Source organism: Epinephelus moara, chromosome 7 (assembly GCF_006386435.1).
Source record: "Epinephelus moara isolate mb chromosome 7, YSFRI_EMoa_1.0, whole genome shotgun sequence".
In the NCBI taxonomy this organism is placed as follows: domain Eukaryota; kingdom Metazoa; phylum Chordata; class Actinopteri; order Perciformes; family Serranidae; genus Epinephelus; species Epinephelus moara.
In genome coordinates this window covers 25,460,100-25,482,437 of record NC_065512.1, presented here as the reverse complement: position 1 = coordinate 25,482,437, position 22,338 = coordinate 25,460,100, and the positions used below count along the sequence as shown (strand labels likewise).

General features: G+C 41.2%; 1 protein-coding gene across 2 annotated transcripts; it reads left to right on the top strand.

The window, feature by feature from the left end:
• The first annotated feature begins 3,297 nt into the window (after positions 1 to 3,297).
• kansl1l (KAT8 regulatory NSL complex subunit 1-like) lies at positions 3,298 to 22,338 on the top strand. Of its 2 annotated transcripts, none has more exons than XM_050048801.1 (16): positions 3,298 to 3,531; positions 4,300 to 5,411; positions 9,805 to 9,949; positions 10,415 to 10,567; positions 10,973 to 11,076; positions 12,070 to 12,244; positions 14,773 to 14,944; positions 15,255 to 15,383; positions 17,453 to 17,599; positions 17,771 to 17,868; positions 18,189 to 18,301; positions 18,607 to 18,679; positions 18,789 to 18,901; positions 19,264 to 19,384; positions 21,006 to 21,251; positions 21,871 to 22,338. In XM_050048801.1, exons 2-15 carry the CDS (start codon positions 4,342 to 4,344, stop codon positions 21,225 to 21,227), a joined length of 2,835 nt encoding a protein of 944 aa, XP_049904758.1. In that variant the 5' UTR covers positions 3,298 to 3,531; positions 4,300 to 4,341; the 3' UTR covers positions 21,228 to 21,251; positions 21,871 to 22,338. The 2 variants fall into 2 exon arrangements, with proteins under 2 accessions (XP_049904758.1, XP_049904757.1); XM_050048800.1 differs by having other exon boundaries at positions 9,802 to 9,949.

The following is a 22,338-nucleotide window of genomic DNA, read 5'->3' as shown; positions in this document are numbered from 1 at the left end:
TGATGTTTTTTCTTAAAATACCTTGGACACAATCCCAACTGGAAAAGCAGCAATGTCTTGGTTAAAAAAAAAAAAAGCCCTTTTCCTGGCACTATCCATGCTGGAAATGCAGCGATCATCTGCAGTGGTCTACAGCTTGGCAGCAGTCTTGTCTAGCTGTCATGCCATCCACCATCCCCTCCACCTGCCAATGACAACATCAGCTGATATGTTACGTCACTGAGAAACATTGATATGGCAACATTTTCTTCTGGAGACTGGGCTGACTATTTCCCTTATTTTAACTTTTCTTGCAACAGACATACATACATATATATTCATACTATAGAGTAGATTTACTACTTTAACAGTACATTTTGCTGATTATATAGTTCTAAATGCAGGACTTACTAGTAGCGGAGGTTTGTTTAAACATTTTATTTTATAGCTTCTTTTACTCAAGGGAAAGACCTGAATACTTTCTCCACTACTGCTGATTTTCAGTGGCAAAACATCAAGAATGATAACATATTTCTGTCAGTGATTTTGCCCTTTGATGCTGGCAGAGGTCAAAAGCTTTAAAATGATGCCTTCATGGTCTGTTGGAAATATTGGTATCACAATTAAACACACACACGCCCAAAGAAATGGATGAACATTGCATTGTGAAATACAAGTTGATGAATTGTGATAAACTATTTGAACATCAAGCAGCAAAGATAGTGTGTTCTAATGTTTTTATTATTGTTTGTCATTCTGTACAAAGTGGTACAGCTGTATGCTTCTTTTGTAATTATTGCTGTTTACTTCTCATCATTAAAATGCACTGACCACATTAACCACATTAAAGATGTTACCTTCATGATCAGTTGGAAATATTGCAATGTAAGATGTATAGGGCTATGATTGAGTTGTTTCTAAGTATTAATTAACTTATCCTACTCATTATTTGTTGTAAGTAGAATGATTTCTATGTGGCTGTTGCAGACATAACAAATCTAGGACGACGTATTGTTTTGTTATTCTTTTTTTATCCCTGTCACATCTGTCTGCAATCATGCTAAAGCTTCTTGAACTCAAATTTAGATCACTGAAACTGTTGTTGTGTTTGGTATTCTATGGAAGTGCTTTGCTTTCACTAATGACAGAGTGAATTAATAGGCTATATTGTATAATTACAAGATATGATATAAAATTTGTATAACCATGACTTTCAGATGTTGTGAATATGAAATCATTTTCTTGCAATTATCAGATCATATGTAATTATGATATAGGATTTTGTAACTATGAGATCTTTTGTCATAATTTGTGAAATTAGAGTCTTGTTGGTTATTTGAGACTACGTTAAAAATCACACAAGATGCAGAAATGATAACTTTGAAATTGTATTTGTTAATTTTGATAAAGTGCGCTTCACACCTACATATTCGACTAATTAGGGGCAACATTTTGGGTCTGTCAAGTATGACCAAACCTTACTTACCTTTCTTAATGTAGGGGAGCACGGGGCACAACCTAATGCGGGGTAAATTGTAACATGGACTTTTTATGTGGTTACACGGGGTCGATTCTTTCGTGCTTCCAGCTGGTTGACCACAACACCACCAAATAGTGACCTGTAAAATTCCACAGAGATTGGACATGTTTCAGCTGGGTTCAGTAACAGAGTGTTTTCAGCCGATACAAATAAATTTCTTTGTCGTACTTGTTTTTTTGATGACTGAGCTGTCTATGTAAGTCAAGGAATCCAACCATACATCATCTTAACAACTGTCTTGTTGCCTTAAACATAGCACCATTTAGAACTATGTAACCAACTCCAAGCAGGTGTTAGCTAGACTTGATAAAATCTTATTATTGTTATTAAAAGATATTTTTTGGGCATTTTTAACTTTATTTGATAGGACAGACAAGTGTGAAAGGGGAAGAGAGAGAGGGAGTGACATGCAGCAAAGGGCCACAGGCTGGGGTCGAACCCGGGCCGCTGCGGCAACAGCCTTGTACACGGGACGCCTGCTCTACCACTAAGCCACCGACGCCCCAATAAAATCTTATTTTTGCACTTCAAACTTATGTTCAGTTTGACCTAATGCCCTTGATTAAATAAGATATAGACTATACTTTGTATTTTTACTTATTGAAACAAAAATCTTAAAATACACATATTGCATCTAAACAGCATGGAGATGTTGGTAATTTGTTTGTAACAATGATTGATTTGCTCCATAAGTGAAAAACTGATGTTTAAAATTGCCATTTTTACATTGACTCCAATTGTTCACATTAGAGCAAAATTCAAAATGCTGTCAAAAATTCAGTTTTTGAGATAAAATTCTGAAATTTGCCACACATCATCTACCATGACTCTAAAATTTTGTCATTTTTTTCATGAACATTGAAGTTTTATTTAGCAAGAATTTCCATGTATATGTTTACAGTACCGTTTACAGTCAAACATTTTGATGCACTGTAGGCTCAATTTTGGATAAATCAAAAATCTGAGAAACATAGTTTTTGTAGGACAGTCTGAAGATGCTCTGTAGCAAGTTTGGTGTCAATTGAACAAAAATTGTGGGAGGAGATAGGTTTAAGAAGTTTTACAGTTTTTGAAAAAAACAGAGTGATGAACGTCATAATTTTAATAGGTTTAAATGTACAAACGTTTCTTCAGTATTGGGGCTACAGTTTGATGAACGTTGTGAAGTTGTAGCACGTATGGTTGATTTGTTATGAATTTTCAAAGTTTTGAACTTTAGATGCTTGCTGTAGCGCCACCATCAGGACTATTGGCTTGAGTTTACAGCTGAGGTAATCTGGCATGAGACTGGAGCTTTGTGCAAAGTTTGGTGAGTTTTCACCCACGGGAAGTATGATTTCCTCGGAAGAAGAAAGAAGAACGAAGAAGAATACCTAGGATTGCAATAGACCCTAATTACGTGTACATCTATCAGTCTAACCATTGAATATCAATGACAGACTAACAGATGGATGGATACCCAACCTTCCGCTGATGTAGATGGAGACCTATAGCATATAGATAAAATTGTATTGAATTAATTGTGTTGAACAGATGTTTCCAGCAAGTGTTACAGCTAACCCTTTTAACAACCTTCAGCCCAAACTAAAATGTCTTAGGTTGTGCCCCACTCTAGTAGGCTAATGTAATTAACTGAATTGAGTTTAAGGGGGAAAAATGTGGGAAATGGAATTTTCCCACTCTGCGCTCTCCAAAGTCCGAGCTCCTGAGGAGGTCTTGAAGGCACCACGAGTGTGGTCCAGCCCCTCCTCCCTGAGCTGTGTTTGTGTTCTCGGCAGTTGGTGAGAGAGGCAGAGGGAGGCGCGGTGTCAGTTACCAGGAGGAGAGATTTACCGATATTCTGGGTAAAATAAATGTCACCGTCGGACAGCCAGTTGGATAGGTAGATGAAACAGTCACGTTTAATTACCTGGAAGCATTGTCAAAGGAAAAAAGAAAGATTTAACGTCATATTAAGCCGTAAATCTTACTGGAATAAACGATGTTAAGTCAACGGTTCACCTCCTGTGCAGGTGAGTAACGTTAACGCTATGAGAATACTTTGTGGACCGTTAACGACCGTTATTTGTGTCAGTTTAGCTACATTGGCATTTGTTTTTTAGACTGTTTAAGTCACTGCTAATGTAATGTCGTTAATTTAAACTAATGTACGTGTAACCTGTGATAAACGAGTACCCAACAGCGTATAAACCCCGTATTACCTACCCTACCTGGTTTGTTTGCGGTCCATTTCCTTCATGGTTGTTAAACTTCATTAGCATACACGAATCTGCGCTAAAACAAAGTCGTCTCGGAGCTAATTAAAAACTACTTTATAATATTTAAATCCAAATTTCTTGTTATAAAACAGTGGGAAACCAAATAAACTGTGCTTCAGGTATAAAATGTGGAAATTATGTTGCCAAATGTGCGTGTCATAACCCAAATATGTGCCAGATAAAGGGTTAAACAGGGTGCAGAGAGGACTGTTAACATTAATGCACCAGTTGGTTCTCACAATGAGGTTTCCAGGTTGACCCATTATCCGTAAAAATGCATCAAGATAAGATACTTGACGTTAATGTGTTTAGCTAAAGCTGCCTGTGCTGTGTCCACTTTTCCTATCCTGACATTGTAGTTGGTCTCCAATGTTACTCCACCACATTTTTTATGGTCTTAAATATGCATAAAATATTCCTAGACAAACCGTATTTTGCATATCAGTGCAGAAGTGTGCGTAAAATTCTAGTAGGATTAGTTTAGGGCTTTAATCACCTACAAATGTGTTTTTCTGTTGTCAGGTTATTTAAGGTGCAGTCTGTGAAGCCTGCTTCCTTGGCGTTATGGCCCCAGCCCTGACCAGAATCCTGAAAGATGGCCATGGGATCCACCTGTCCTCCCCTCCTGTCGGAATGGACTCAGATGGGAGAGCCATGTGCACCACCGAGCTGGACACCCAGATGAGGTCGACAGATGACGGTGACCTCCAGAAGATGTTGCTGAACCTTTCCTCCTTTCCCTCTCGAGACTCCTGTCTCCCTCTGAGCCCGCTGGACGTCCCTGCCAACCCTGTGCTTTCCCCACATCTGCAGGCGTCTGCCAGCCAATGTGAGACGGTGCTCCTCCCCAACCCTGCTTCCCTCCTCAACCTCCTCTCCTTCAACAAAGGCCCGAGAGATTCTCATCAGGTGGCCTGCGTCTTCCCAGGTGTACCAGACATGTTTTTAGTCCCTCTCCCTGAGCACAATAGTCAAGATGCTTGTCTGCTGCATGGACACAGTGCTGCTCCTAAATGTGGGCCAGATGGTGGTGATGTGCATCGCTCCCCTCTTATCTTTACCAGTGTTCCTCCTTCCTACTCCCACGGGGAGATGAACCCTCAGGGCACTCCCTTCTTTGCACCCCCACCTACACTGACACAGGGGAAAGTGGCTGGAATTGGCTGTCCTCTTCCATCTTTAGTACAGCCTTGGAGTGGCAGGGTGAACTCTGAGCAGCTGGCACCCAGAGCTGTGGCTGTGAAGGAGCAGCTCTCCAGGCAGGCAGGGCTGCAAAGCCGAGCTCAGAGTCTGCAGAGGAGACTGCACATTCTGCTGGGAGAGCACGCTGTGCAACACTGCAACCAGCAGCTGGAGGGGCTGACAAGGTACTGTCAACTCGGAGGTGTGTCTCTTGATAGCTCGGACTCCATACATTCTGGTATACTACCTCCACAAGTGGGAAGTGAACCCCATTGTTCTTGGCTAGAGTCATCCACAGCCTCATGTTCCTTCTCGGAGCTCACAGAGTTCAGCCGCTCCAGCCAGGCGGTGCTGAGAGGCCTGCAGGAAGCCTTGGACTCAGAGGCTACGGCCAGCAGCAGCTCGGACGAGGAGCAAGAGGAGATTCTCTGCAAAAAAAAGACTTCAACTATGTGAGTATACAGCAGATGGAAATAGGTTATATGTAGTTGCATGTGTCCTGTAAAACCATATACATTGAATAACAAGACTAAAATTCTGGTGCCTGAAGGTGTCTTCTAGAGAAAGCAATTTTCTTCTTCTTCCTCTGACTGTAATGCTGTCCACATACACTCCACTCCATCATTTCCCTTGTGAAAAATTGTGGGGGCGGGGTGTATGGAGGTTAAAAAATGATGTGAAGCTGTAATAAACAGATTTGGTAATAAAAATCTACACAACCTGTTAGTTGTTTAATGGGATGTTCTGCTTGTTTGCAGACACATTTTCCATGTAGGGTTGGTGTCTTTTTTACAAGCAAATTGACAGACACCAGTTTCCTTGGTGTCGTAAGTCGTGGGCCGCCTTAAAATCGAGGTCTGTTTCTTATTTGAAAGTTTGTGTATTTCTTTAGAGCTACAGTGTGGATCATATGTGTCACAGCTGGTTATTCCAGCTAAATAAACAAGCCGCGAAGGAGGGACTTCAGAAATCCCCCGAAGCACGTATTTTGCTTATCAAGTTGAGATGGTGGCCCACATGATTTCACACAGTGTCAGATATGAAGTTACCATCTAGTGCTGAAGAAAACAATAAGAAATCGTTTCACAAACTTCACTGCACTCTCACTGCCAAAAGATTTGTTTTGCTTTTCTGGGTTGTTGTTGCCAGAGTCCAGCTGTGGTTCACGCTGGAGCCATTGCCCTTGTTTTTATTCGCTCTCGGCAACTTTTCAGTTCAGGACAACAAAGAATGAGGCAGAACTAATTTACAAGAGGTCCAAATATGGTGTAAATTGAAGAGACTTATTTCAGAATGACAGTACAAGTTTTGGAAAGTCAGCTGTCTGGGTGTATGAGGTCCACTGTGCCGCTGCAGTATTCGGCGCATATTTTACTTGGCCCTCAGCTAAGTTTACAGTGTGGTTGTCATAAGCACACGTTTTGTCCTCCCAGCTGCGGAGAGTGTGATGACATTTTTCAGCCGTGCACACACATTCTCTTTCCATGCTGCAGTCATAACACATTCAACAGACACGCCAGCACTATTGCCCACAGGCTAGGAAATAAACACCACCATGCCAGCAAGCCTGTAACATGCCAGCCATTCTGTGCCATAGTGCTCCTCCTTGTTCTAGTGAAAAATACTTCTGAAGTCTGTGTATGTGTGAGTGTGGTTGGGATGGGCGGTGCTGCTGTACTTGTGTCCTTGGTAAGTGGGAGTCAGATTGCACTAGGCGAGGAAATATGATGGGAATCCTGACTGATTGTATGTTCTGACACCTTGTAAGGAGTGTTTAAGGGGTGTCTTGCTAACAAGACAGTGCCAACTTGCAGAAAAACTGTGCACATTACACACAAAATTTATTATACTCAGCATTTTGCATGTTTTCCCTGTTAAGTCTTTTTATTGGTCTGTTAATTGTGGCAAAATGTCCAAAAATAAATATGATAATGAGAAACACGTCAGTACTAAATCAGGAAATGGGAACAATTGAGCTGAAATAGAGAGACAAAAACAACAAGATATCTGTGCTAATAATAAATCCAACATGTTGATGTCTTTTTTGCACCGTACAAGATGATTGGTGCAAACTGCCAACAGACCAAGTGCAAACATTACAAATTCAGTCCAGTTGGTAATGTTAAGCAATTTAAACCTTCTTTATACTAAGCAGCCATTGAGTAAATCATTTTCCATAAACCAAAACTTTATCAATCAAAGGAATTGAAGAATCTACTGTATAATGAAAGTCTATAACGGACTATTAATTGTCATACCTTTTCATCTTTTTTTTTTAAGTACATGATTGCCCTACCGTCATGCTAGCTTGAATACAGATTCTGAATTTGGTCTCGGAGCAAGTGGAAGAAAGAATTTCTTTCTAAGATAATTTTTCGGTCTGATAGAGAGTGACAAGAAACATTTGGGGAGCTACTCAAAGAAAAAGAGAAATATCCAATAGCTGTCCTGAGCGGGAATTAAACTGCGGACCTCCAAATCCATCTTAGGCCAGTTGCCCACCAGGACATCCTGGAAGATTTACTTAGCTTGAGATGAAAATGTCAGTGACATTACACAGTGTCAGAAATACTTAAGAGAATGTAAGGGTAACAGTGACAAGCTTGGACAGTCTTTGGTTTGAGAACACCATTCGTCCAGCAAACAAGGCTCTCTCTCTCAGATCGATTTACCGCATATTTGCTTCCAAAATTCCAGAGAAGAAGATACCTGCTCCTGTCCACGTCATGCTTATCATTTGATTTGAAAATTGAACTAGGCAAAGTGTCACAAAAATACAGTTGAATTTAGACACTTTCCACAACATCTTTATTTGGAAATGAGATTCTTTAGAGAGATTTATGTCAGTTCAATCTTTTCAGCGCCATGTTACCAACCTCATGGTACCAGGTTAATAAACTTACTAGTCAGGAATGTGGGGGCGTCAGTGTTAGGGGAGGGGTAATGTCTTGGTCTTGGCTGTAATCCACTTAGACCTTTCTTTTGGACTCAGTTTATCTCCGGTTTAAGCACAGTAGCATTTATTTCGTCAGTTAGATGAGTGCAATAAACAAGAGTTGTTACCAAAATAGGCGCATGTTTATTAGCACTGAGAACAGGAATGAGAATGAGTGTTTTCTGTGTGTAGCATCTTTGTGTGTGTGCGTGTGTGTGTGTGTGTCTTTTTATTTGGCCAGCTTGTGAGCGTCAGCTTGCCTTTTGTACGAGTCTGCTGAACAATGCTCTGTGCTTCATCACTAAAACCTCCCCTGGGGAGTTTTTATGGCAGGTTCCTCCTTGGAAGAGGATGTCTCCGTGTGGAGAAGGGACAACTCATTGCCCTCCTTTAGGAAATGTGAAAATAGTTGGTCTTTAACATTCTAAGTATGAGCTTGTAAATCAGTGACACGATTTGACTTCAACTTGAAACCATGTGTCCACATTGCTCCGTGCACTGGCAGCGGTCCTCCACACCTCCAGCTGTTGCTCATTTTCAGTTTTCAGTATGTTTGTAATTTGAGATATAGTGTATGGGAGTATTCGTGAAAGGCTATGAGTTGGAAAGTTTAAGTGCAGGACACACCCAAAAATCTGAATGCCTGGGGAGCCAACAAACACTATCCAAATAGGAGAAATCATAAACCCTCAGCAACTTGCTGGGACTGGCCTTTTATTCAACCACGACTTGGCTGTGAGAACTGGTATTTTATCATTGTGGAGGGTTGCCAGTGGGTTGCTAGAGCCCACATTTTATTCAGCAATATTATTATATTCATGAAAAATATTTATGTAAATGCATACTTGCACACTAACAGGTATAAATCCACCTTCCCTCTCCTGTCGTCTCCCACTGACTAGCCCACTGCTTGGCAAATATTCCAGGAATTTTCTCATTATACAGTTGGAAAGAGCCGCAGGGCAGCCAGGTCTGGTCATTGTCTGTGAAGAAAAGAGGGAGCCTACTCCTCACTAAACAGATATCAGTGTAGGGTTGAGTGGAACTCCGTTCAGAATGAACCCATTTCAAAGTTCTCCTTCATATCTACCACAAACTAGATGTTATTGTGATCAGGGAAGCAAGCATTTTGGCCGGTAACAGGCCAGCTACCTCGTAATACCAAAGGGTATTGTCAAATCCTGTGTAGCTGCTTGCTGGCTGGTCTAACCTTTCTCTGTCCTGCATCAGAGTGTTTGAAGTGGGGGGGAGTCCCTCCCTGTCCTTGCCAAGGTCCAAGAGCACTGCCATAGCAACTATTGCCCCACTGAAGCCAGCCACACACACACACACACACACAGAAGACAAATGCTAACTGAACAGGCTAGTGCCATGGAAACATACTATAGATACACACCACACAAATCAACAGTGTTCTTTTCTGTGGCCTAGATAAGCTTTTGTGCTTCAGCAAAATCCCCCCCACCCCATGCTGTTAGGATGCTAAACAATTTACACGCTACATGGCAACATGGTTGGCGTAAAATAGGTCATAAGATGACAGTGCTGCAGCACAAATGTGAGAATTCACAGTTTGGTCTGTCAGTGCTCTCATTGTGTCTCTCAATCTCTGTCCTCCTCCCTTCTTTGTGATACTTTTCCCTCTGGTGACACACTATTTCCTGCCAATGATTCTCATATGCTAACCTCTTCATGCACTTCTATTTAATGGCCTTAGTGGATTTTATGACTTCATTCAGTGTCTTGAAATTTTGCCGCATTTGAATTCCAAAGCACAGAGAATGATCTTCTTGTGAGGTCCTTTCGGGGCCCTGGGGCATTTGACAAAAATGAAAAGAATACTGTAATACCACTGCATGGGTCTAAGTGTCTTTCTCTGTCATCCATCACCCTGCCCTTCCTGCCAGTAGCAGCAGCAGCAGCTGTGAGAGGCGGTGGCTGGGAGAGAGAGCGGAGCTGGGCAGCAGATGGAGTTGGTTGCAGCTGCGTCTGGTCGAGTTGGAGGGGAGGATACAACAACTGGTGGAGCTCCACAAGCACATCCGCTCCACCAAGGTAAGACAAAAGTCCTCTGTAACCGCCTCAGTAAAGGGCAGTTGACATAATGTACCAACTGGCAACCTTGAATTATTAATGGCTTTTAGTCAGGCAGTGATACAAGTCAGTTTTGTGTGAAGAGAATGTATAGGGTCAGAAAACGTTTGTTGTTTTAATGTAACAAATGAATAGCACTTAAGCTAAAATATCTTATAGAGAGGTGAGCTATTGTAGTCACACTTTTGCATAAAGCAATACAACCAACTTTCATGGACTGCTACCAATATGAAAGGTAACAAGAGAAAACCATCTTGTAATAGTTGCATAATCAAGGTTCAATACATGTCAGAGTATGTATACACAATTAAAGAGTTGAAAATATGGTGTTTCTCTACTTTTAAATAATAATCCAGGTGTACCACCCTCCCAAACTGGGGTAGTCTTTAAAGGTTAACTCGTGTTTTTTGTGTGTGTGTGTTGAAGGGTGGTGTGGTGCTTGCTGAGTCCCAGCCGCTGACAGACAGACAGATCCAGCAGACCCTGCTGAGAGAAATGGCAGGGTTATCCTGCACAGCCTCGGATGCTGACACCGAACCTTGCAGCCCCATACGCCTTCTGCACAACATAGAGAGACAGGTAGGAGGGAGACACTAGCACACACACCTGTAATACTGTGTGTGTGAAGAGTCTGGTATCAAGGGGATTAGTAATCTACAACACAGTGCACTAAATCAGGTGGATACCCTTTTAGCTTATCAGTCTTTTGTGCAGAAAAGGAAAGCAGTCTGTGTTTATCTGTAATATTATTAATAATCATCTCATAATAATTACTTTGTGATACACAACGCAAATTTGCACCTTGGTGGTACAAAAAACACAGAGGTTCCTGAATAAAATTAGCATTTTCTGTGAATCCTGTCTACTGTCATACTTTCAAACCACACCCATGTTGACTTGCACTAAAGAGATACATTGAATTTAACACTTACGTTGAATATATTACATGTGAAAATCATTATATGGATGATGTCTTCATTGCAGAGTGCTCAGCTCAGCCAGATTGTCAACAGTCTGATGTCTCCTCTCAGCTTTTCACCACTTTCCAAACAACCACACACCTGGAAAGGCAAGAGAGGCTTCACAAGGTAGAGAGCACACACACACACACACACACACACACACACACACACACACACACACACACACACACACACTCACAAAGATCTAAGACTGCAACTATCTGAGCATGACACTGCGAGGGTTTCTCACACCTGCAATATTCACTTCAGCTGTGTTTGCAGTACATGGATGTATGTAAAATGTGTGTATGTTCTATAAAATACAAAACAGAGAAATGTGCACTGACATAAGTTCGTCCATTATCTAGCTGAGGCCCAGGCTATAGGTGAAGGTTGAAAGCACGCTCCCTGTTTGTAATGTAACCCAGTGAGACAGCCTGGTCGGTCCCCACCATCTGGCCTCACTTGAATCATCCCTTCATGTCTTTCCTTCCTGCTGCCTTTTTAACTCTGTCTGTCTGGCTCTGAAGATAAAAGCCACGTGATTAAAAAAAAGGCATTCTGCTTGTTTATGCATGTAACAGGGGGTTATAAGTAGGTACAGTATTGTTTGTTTCTGGTTGTTATTCTAAGTGAAGATCTAAGACCAACAAATGCCCCGGGAACAGCGCCGGGCTTTAAAGCTGATTTGACATAGTGGCTAAACAGTGAAATTACAACTTCCAGGTCCATCGCTTGATGTCATTGGGTTCAAAAAGACTTTTTCCCATGGACTGACATGGCAACAGAGACGTCTCTAAATCAGTGGATACATTTTTTTCAGGCCTACAACCCCCACAAAATTATTAAATTATTTTTTCCCTTATTCAAGTTAGCAGAGGGCTAAACAGGAAGTTAGTTGCTTGGCTGGCAATGTCTCTCTCTTGCTCTATGGGCCCAACAATGCGGAAGATCCAGGTAATTTTATACCCGGGAAGCCCCACCTCCAACACTGTTTCCAGTTCTTTTAATACATCCATGAGACCAACAACCAATTGATAAACTTGCTTTTTGAGTTTAATCTTAGCATGAATCATATCCACAACATTTCCATGACCTCACCTTATCTTGTCCCTGCAGTGATCAGAGAGGAAACGATGTTTTTGTGCCTGGGGACTCTAAGAGAAGCAGACTTGGGACCAGGAAGCTCTTCAAAGCTGATGTGTCATGCGTGTGTGCCCGGACCCGGCCCCTGGTCACCTACCACAAGCCTAAACTGTTTGCTTTCAACACCTGCAACCCCAGCGGTCAACAGGTAGGCACACATGCCGTTTCCTTTGTGCCTCAGTCTGTCCGTCTGAACAGTCAAAGCTCACATGCACATTCTCTGTGACATGACACACCTCGACACACAATCTTCAACAATGGAAGTCTGTCCCTGAAGATGCTATGTCTTTATTTCTTGGATTATTTGCGGTTTCATTTACAATGTGTTGAATGAGCAGTATCACTTATTTACTCCTCAGTTCCTTCTATATTCTCATCTGTTAACTGCTCTGTGCTTCTGTAACAAATCAATTTCCCCACAGTGATACATTAGTGTCTATTCATTAGTGCTGCCCATGTCTCTGCGCAGTGTAAGCGGGTGTAGATAATGGATGGATGCTAAAATACACTTGCATTTGCATTTTTTCTGCTCTCTACTCAGGACAGTTAGGACAGAAATGATGATGACACCAGCACTATCCCTAATTACTGTATTGCTGCCCAAATGTCCTTCATTACAAAACATCTCCTCTAAATTCCAATCGCAGACCCACTTTGGGTTTTATAATAAATGTTAAAGAGCTGAAAATTTATTTGATTGAAATTATTCATGTATTCAACCCTAAAAGCAGTGGCTCTCAGTCAGGCCTCAGCGTTGGAAAGCCACATCACTAAAATAGTTCCTCAGATTAAACAGGAATTAGTGTTCAAAGCTGCACACCTGCCTTTAATTAAACAATAATATCCCCTGGATTTGCTTCAAATGAACAAATGCATGTGATTATTTTAGAGCTCTCGCCTTTATTTAGCCAGGGGATATTGCTGTGTTCTCGCCAATTCAAGTGTCAAGTGGTTGGCAATACCTTGCTTAGCTTCACACAATTCTACTAATAAAAAATCACACTATCATTGTGCAGTTAAACACAGTATCACACGCACAAAACTTTAATTTCAGTTTGTGTTCTTTTTGTTGATATTTTCATTTAAATTTGCATCAATCAGTATTTAATGTTAACAATAGACTAAATGACTAGGTTTAACGTAAAAGGGGCTGCTCTTAGTGACACATCCAGCACCAAGTGAGTCAGTTATTTTTCTCAGCAGTCAATGGAGACCAGCATGGAGGTTAAGGGGAAGTGGACTGTAAGTCAGGTGGCCTGCTCTGTACCTGCTGGATCTATAATTAATTAACTGATTGCTAACACGTTTGTCATTTATACAGTAATAATACGTCAGTGTTGCGCTGTTGACAGCTTGTTCAAGTGCCCTCCAGTGAACAAAAGAAATCAGTAATGCTGCTTTAATATGAAATTTAAAACCTGATTGAAAAAGCTGTGACAAGTTGACCTGTCATTTCAATTCAGAACACTTTAATTGTCACTCAAGGGGCAATTAGATGCAGGTTCTTGACCCACATTTGAATAATTATGTGATGTTAATATTATGATCTTTGCCAGGTGTAACACTGGACCAATCACCTTGATATTTTGTGTGCACATTTATGACTGTATCCTCAAGGACGGCTCCTGGTTGTGGTGATTCACAATCTGTTTGACTGACTGTTTGTATGCTGTCACTGACAGCTGACTCCTCACGCCTCTTAACTAGCCAGTAGGGGCCGCAAGTTTTCTGGAAATCGGCTCGGCTAAAAACAACAGGCTTTACGTAGTCTGCTGCAGGCCACATTTTGGGCTTTGCTGTGGTTCAAAAACGGATATCCATCAAAAAGTTTAGTCTCATTTGGAACTGGAACATCTGCAGATTAATTCCATACCTGACATGTTTTGATCCACTAAAGTTATGATACGAGATGACTAAATCACCACTTTCATTATCATCACCATCATCGTAACTATAAGGGAGCCAGGAAGGACAATTCCACTGTGCACAGCTGGACCACATACCAGCTGTGATGCAGTTTTATTCGACCGTTTCTGCTTCGATTAGGACATTGTTCCTTGATATTGGTGCCTCTCCCATAACTTTGTAACCAACAGACAAAGTTAACACTGAAGTCTATTTATAAATGACACGGATCAGAGATTTGTGGCTGTGTTTTAGTGCTGAGTGCAGGTTTTTAGTTGTAACTGAGATGGACAGAGACAGTTTGAATCAGTGGTGCCGATGTTAGAAACAAAAGGTGTGAGCCTTATTTTCTGATCTTTAACTGGCTCGTCTTTAGTTTATATACAAACATATAAATGAGATGAAAGCTTTACTTCCAATATACAGATGCTGTGGAGTTTTAACATCTTGCATGACACTACTGTTCTACCAAAGAGCCCAAAGCGATTGAAGCTGTTATAATAAGAAGCAGCACCGAGCCACCAGCATTGTGATATTGCCAGATGACAAAGAAAGCCTTTTAACAACTTAATTACTTTAATCAGTGTACTCAGAGTGCAGCTCTCTTAAATCCATATGACTCATACTCCAACAAAACACAAGGAGAAAGCCAAGTAAATACTGTAGTTAAAGAAACACTGTGTCCCGAGTTATGCACTTGCTAGCTTGGCTCTCGTGCAGTATCATGTGGAAAATCATTTTCTCTCTTGTTTTCTCTTTCTTGTGCTTCAGGACACGGGGACGGCCACGTCTACCCTCTCCTCTTCTCTCTCATCATCTTCCTGTTCATGTTGTTCATGTGATCCCGTAGTCCTGTGCTCTGATCCAGACTGCAGCTCCAGTAGGGTCCTCTCATCCAGGACCTCCAACTCCACACCCCACCCGGTGTCATCTCTTTCATTTGGTAGGAGACACGTTAACACTACTGTACATAACATCTGCCAGTGTAAAAGTCTTTACAATCTTTAACATGTGAGAAGAAACTGGACACATCAACCAATAGAACAGTGACGTATCCTGATGTGTTGTTTTGCATCAAGATGCTGCCAGTGTGTGGGCTTACGTAGAAAACAATGAATGTGGGTGCTTTTACACGTGTCATACACCACCTGGTGTGTGCTGTTTTGACTGCATGCTTGCATTTAGAGATCAGCTGAGTGCAAATGTTTAAACTGTTTTGACCGCATACTTAAAATAGTGTCATCTTCTTCCAGACACTCCTCTGTCCCACCGCTTAAAGAGGGTCCTGGCCAGAGAAGAATGGTCCCAGAGGCCTTTGGTTATCAATGAGCAAGCGAGTCCAGCACATTACAACAGACACAGCTCCACACCACAGCACAACAGTAAGATTCTCCCCTTCTGTTCTATGTTGCCCTCTCTCTTTTCATTCTGCTTAGTCTACTCTAATGACTGTATCTAAAGGTGGACAACGTGTCTCTATCACTGCACGAACTGAAACCAAAATATCCTGGATACGGGCTGCCATCTTGCACTGGTGATGTCATTTTGAGCTGGAGTCTGTGCAGTAGTGATCTCCGTGGTATCCGGCCCATCATGAGTGGCACCATTGATTGTGGACATACCAGTTGGCACACACAGCTGTCAATTATGACTTCAAACGCCCTTTTTATAGCATCAAACAACAAGTTCAGACCAACCTTATCAAAAAATCAACACTTGAAGATACATCAACATGATAAGAACTACCATTTGCTGTGCCATGTATCACCTTACCGAGTGTAAACATATGTTTAGGTGCTACTTGTGAGCTGGACCAGAGCAAGTGTGTAACCCCCTGTGTTGAGGTTATAGTCAGCTGATGAGAAAGATGATGAGGAAGGCGGAGGTGCTATGTGAAAGACCTGTATTCTTGTTGCTATTTATCTAACAGATAGGAGCCTCAGTGGCTTTTGATCTACTGCTCTTTCCTGTGGTTGAGCTGCACGGAAGTCTGTTATTGAAATTGCCTTTTATTAGATTTACTGTAGCTACATATTTACGGGCACTTTGATCCCAATTTGATAACACAGAATAATGTCATATAATTTTTAGTCTACATTGGTTAAAACAGTAAGTTTTGGTTGTAGTGAAAGGAGACAATATCAGCGGATATGGAGGAAATAAAATTGCCTCTGTTGCGGCTTGTTATCTACCTGTGTAACATTATAAGTGGTTTCTAGCATGTCAGATATCCTGCTGGGTCTGTATGAGGCATCCAGCTGAGCAGTAGATGGAAGTGAAATCATCTGGCATTTCACCAGTGTCACTGTGTGTCTTTATTCATCTGAAACTAATGAATGATCATTTACTTCTGCACTTAGATGTTTCTTGCAGCTCTGGTTTCAGGGCTTAAAGTGGCCCTTGTGCTCATGTCATAATGAAGATTGATGACCAGTCAATTGTTTAATTGACTTTTGAATGTTCCCTGATTATCTAGGGACTAAACACAATGTTTTTGATGCACATTCTTTTTTCCTTGTTTGTGTTAAATACAAATGTGAGGGGAAAAAGAGACAATACGTGATGTACTAGAAGTAGGGAGAGTAAAGAAGGAGACACAATGGGGGCAGATTGGAAATTGACTAAGACGTCACTCACCCAGCACTCCTTCGATTTCTTGTCAGCTTGAATGATCGTATTCTCCTTTGTCAATAGCAGAAAGAGAAGACAGTCTGTCAAGTAGACGTCACCTAAAATAATAGTCTGGCACATGGCAACAAACCTCGTATCGTAGCGGATCATAACTGAAATAGAAAGAGATTACATAAACAGTCAAAGCAAGCAGAAGATGGAAATATGGGCGAACGGCATGGAGAATAATAACTAATGACGTAAAAGGGATTAATAGTTAACTATGGCAGCTGTGTGTACAGTGTAAGAATAGAAAGCACAAGTGATGTGCTGTATTATTGATACAGAGGATTGATTCCTCTTCCTATTCCTTCTTCATCACTTCTGCCTCTCCTTCTTTTCTCCTAATGAAATCTGGAGCTCTGTTTGAAACTGGTAGTAGTTTCCAGATGTCACTGACCATAACGACACTAGAACTAAGGCTGAGATAGGTGTGTGTAGATGTGTGTGTGCATCTGTAACCTTTGTAGCTTTGTACCTTTTGTAGAGAGGAAAGGAACAAATTAAACATTTTACATTTGGCTGGCAAGTTATCTGCTTTATGGTAACTGTAAATCAAAAAATGCTGATGTGCTGTGAGCAAGGACCAGAAAACTGAGAGGCAGTCAGCTGCCAAAATAATGGGACTAGTGGTTAAGGATTAGCTTTTGTGCACTTCAACCAAAGCGTAACAGCCCAGAGGAACTGAAGTGCAGATTGTAATGAAAGGAAATTCCTGTGGTACATTAACTCAGTTTGTGTGTGTGTGTGTGTGTATGTGTCTGTGTGTGTCTTGTTGTAGGTCACAAATACAAGCAACATGCGAGGCATCATAAAAGCAGAGTTATGGGTCTGTCACCTATCAGGACGGCGGGCTCTGGTCAGAGTCAACACAGGAGAGCAAATCGGAGGAAAAGGAAGGGAAGACACATCCACAGGCTCATAGAAGGTGTGTGTAAGCAAGTGTGTCTTTACCACCCTGTATTTCATATTGACAGTGAATCAGTCTGTACATGAATGGCTACAGTGAAGGCTCCTGATCCAGAGAAGCAGGATTGGTCAACACCGTGTGTGTGTGTGTGTGTGTGTGTGTGTGTGTGTGTGTGTGTGTTATACCCAGATGAAGAAGATGCCTTTCACCAGTTCTTTGACCCAGACAGTTCAGATGAAGTGCTGGAGGAGAGCTACACACAGGTTTCAAGCAAGCGGGCCTCACAGGTAACACACAGACTCACAAACACACTTTTTTAAAGTGAATACTTGTGAGAACCCTCATTGACATATAGTAACCCTAACCCAAAACTACACCTAAACCGTATTCTAACCTTGACCCTAAAACCAGCTCAAGATTAGAATCAAATGGGTAAGCACCTCAGGCACTTGTGACATGACTTGACATGCATATGAGTAAAATATAAAAAAGCTGGTCAGTCTGCAGAAAGTCCTGTATCACAGCAATCTGTCGATGTAGATGGGCTTTGAACGTGTGAGCACCTCTGAATCATGGGTGTGAACTGTCACACCATGTGTCCTTTTAGGGCTTCGTGCGCAAACGCCAGGGAGAGAGTGTGTACAACATCAACAACATTGTTATCCCTATGTCTCTGGCTAAAGTGGAGAAGCTGCAGTACAAAGACATCCTGACACCCAGGTATGGAACATAACAGCCTCTAAAGGCGTTGCACAGAATTGTTAAGGCTGTCGTTTTGTATTCTGTAATCACGACAGACTTGAAAACTAAGAATCAGAATAACAGCACATGAAATTTGCTATGGTTTTTCATTGTACCCAGAAAATGAATCATAATGTCCTTATCATCCCTGTATTTCATGCACGTTTGATACATAAAATATGGCTGTGATTAAACATATTGCTTTTACTTTGAAATAGAAAGATGCTGTGCACACTGTCCGCCATCATTGTGTGTCACCTCAAAAGGTCTGTCTGTCTCTGCAGTTGGCGGCTGGTGGACATCTCATCTCTGATAAACAGTGAGGCAGAGATGGAGGAGGACAATGAGGAGGGGCAGGTAGTGTCTCATCCCTTTGGACATGAACTTTTTATTGTTGTTTTAGAGGAAAACATCTTTTTTCCTCTGTGTGTGTGTGTGTGTGTGTGTGTGTGTGTGTGTGTGTCAGGTGGAGGATCTCACTAATGAAGTCTTTGCCCAGAGACACCTGGCCTTAGAGCAGAGAGAGAAGTTGCGCTGGCCATCATGGGGAAACAGAAAATGCTACAGGCATCCTAACAGGTAGAAACACACACAAACAAAAATACACACACAGGCTCAGAAATGCAGCATTGATTTGAATACTGTTACATCAGATGACAACGTAATGCAAGGTGAACTATATGCATCAGGTGGGTTGGGGAGAATAAATTGTCTCTCTCAAGCATCAGAAATGTTGGGCGGTTTTATCATAGTTCATGCTGTTATCAGAAGATGATACCAAAGAGATGCATTTGACAATTAGATAAAATGCTAAACTCTTTGTTCTGTGCTGACTGTGCACACTTGGTTTGTTTATCCTTGAGCATGTAAATACATCCTGTGTGAAAGGAGAATGTTGAGTAATCTCCTTCATGGGGTTGTGCTTGTTTTTTTCGCTCCAGATCTGGCAGCAGGCTGTCAAGCAGTGGGGGCGGGATGTGCACATCAGGAGAGGAGAGCTCTGTGGAGCTGAGTTGTGCTCAGCTGGATACTGATGAACAGCAAAGCTCAGAGGAGTGGCTGGTAAGATCAAAAGCACCACAGCTGAAACCCCAAATCCCCCAAACAAACGTCGAATATCAGAGTATGATGATTCAGGTGCCACAGGAGGGAACTCACGCTGAGTCATACACAGCAGTATCCTATTGGCTGTTCCTATCATGATACCATTTCTCCAACATAGTGGCAACTACAAAGAGGGGATTTAACTGATTATCATCTTTCACTTCAACCCCTACATGTTGCTGAAAGGATATTTTCTGCCACATTTTAAAGATACACTATGTTATTTGTGCTTCAGAAGAGCGAGGAAGAGTATCAGAGTCAAAATAGGTTGCAGGCTAATCAATACTCTTTCTCAGTCATACTGTGCGAGTTATAAAGCCTAGATGCATTCTTGAGAGCCTACATAGATACTTGTCTCCACTTTGCTGCAGTCGATGATGCTCTGATTGCAGTGCTCTGTGCCACTTTGCTTTGATTGGAGTATGTTTGAGTTGCTACTAAACCAGACTGTCCAAATCAGCGTTCTCCACACCACAGATATCCCCTACTTCACTGCTTCATACTTCTTACGCACTACAGCACCCACATAAACCTTGATTTAAGAACATTTGATTTTTATGCCTCCGCTGCGGCGATAGCCATGGCTGGTGGAATTAAGTGTTTTGGGTTGTCTGTCCTAAGGTCCATACATCCGCATGTCCCATTCTTGTGTACACGATATCTCAAGAATCCCAAAAGGGAAATTCTTCAAATTTGGCACAAACGTTCACTTGGACTCAACGATGAACTGATTTGATTATGGTGTTCAAAGGTCAAGGTCACTGTGGCCTTTGAATCTGTTTCATTCTCGTGAATGGGACATTTAAACAACGCCTTGAGTGAATTTTCTCAAATTTAGCACCAACGTCAACTTGGACTCAAGGATGAACTGATTAGAATTTCGTGGTTAAAGGTCAAAGGTCACTTAAAAAAACATGTTTTTGACCATAACTGAAGAATTTATCCACCAGTTATGACAAACTTTCACACAAATGTCTAATAGGATAAAATGATTAAGTGATGACATTTGACATCCAGAAGGTCAAAGGTCAACTTCACTATGACATCATACTGTTTACATCATAACTCAGGAACAGAAGGGAAGACATTTAGGCAGATATTATTTGGTGACACAGTTTTGGGTGTCAATGTTGAAACTGCTGATTATATTGTTCTTCTGTGCTGATGGGTTGAAGATGTGTGTGCATCCATGTTTCAGAATATGTAGCTTCATTGCAGCAACACTTGTCAACTGTCATGGCTACATATGGGTCTGGACAGATATGGATATAAACTGTAACTGCAACTTGACTGGTTCGCAGAGGCATACAACCGTAAGAAGGTATTTCTAGGTTTAAACAGGCATCAGAGCCATGCAGCCTTAAAAATCTAAATTGAATGAAGGGACTGATATTGGAAGATATCTGCGGAGTACATTATCAGTTTATCAATAAATGTGTTGTATTCTCATCCTTGTGTCCATAGAAAATGATGCATATGCACATCCTAGACACAAAATCATTCCACCATGTCAAAAATATTCACTTTACAGAATTGTAGATTTGCTAAATTCCATGATATGCCCTCTATCATCCGACAGCCTCAGTCACCCTGGGAGCCACGAGTGTTTCCTCTGGGCCAGGAAGAAGAGGACGCCCTGCTCTCTGATAACCTAGAAAAAGTTCCATTGGAGTGGTCAGCGTGTAGCTCTGCCTCGTCTACATCAAAGAACTCCAACTCCCATCTCCCCCCAGCTCAGCCCACTGGTGCTACACTGCCGTCTGGTGGACAAAGCCGGAGTCGCACACTCAGTGGCAGCTGAGAGCGCAATGCCTTACTTTTACATGTGAGTTGGGAAATACGGTAAATTCCCTGTATGTTCTTATGTAGTGCTCACTTACATTGTTCGTCCATACTAGAACTTTTTGTTGAATTTTTTCTTTAGTTCTTCTTCGCAAATTTTAAATTGTTCATTCATTTGACAAGTTTTGATTAAATAGTTTATTTTCTTTTATAAGTAATTCAGTAAGGCAGATGTAAGGCATTTGTTAATATTGCAACACGTTTTACAGTAATGTGTCCCTTCAGTTCATTAGTCAGTTTATCCAATCATTTTATTCTTCATTCATTCAATAATTTAATTAGACATTTATTTAAATTACCTGTTCTTTCATTTGTCTGTTGAATAACTAATTCATAAGACACATGATTTATTTTTCATAACATACATCTGATCATTGATTGATGTAGTAGTCATTAACAAAGGCATAACTCATTCATACACTCATTCAAAGTCATTTAGGTAATTTAGGACGAGTAATTGAACAAGTTCAGTCAGCAAGAGAGATTGGGAGACTCATACTGTCAAGTCATCAGATCTGAAACATCGAGAGTCAACATATAGAGGCGGTTTTGGTTATATTTGTGAGTTAAATTAATGAATAATTATTTTATTTCCTCTCCAGATCTCCCCACGTCAAGGACCATGAGGAGAAACTATGCCGTGGGAACCTTAATTGGGATACTCAACACATTCCAGAACAGTGATATTTATGTTATCTGCTTAATACTTTAAAGCAAAGGTGTTTAATATACATTCTGTAAATATTGTAGCATGTGTCACAATAGTTTTAACTTACTACTGTAGCTTCTGCTACACTTTCAGGTTTTATTGTACGAGAGGTACTGTATGTAAAGACAAATGTACCAGCACAGCCCCACTGTAGTCTCAGGTTTGTGTGTTGTTTGTAGTTCTCACTTATTTATTCTCACAGTTGTCTTAAAAGGTCTTTGTAGGAAGACTTTAATACATAAATATTTATGTAACTTTTATTTGATTTACACGTGCCTTTTGATTTCATGTTTCTGTTTGTCTGTTGATGTGTTCATTTGGTAAATATTTTTTATGAAAGTTATCAGTAAACAGTAACATT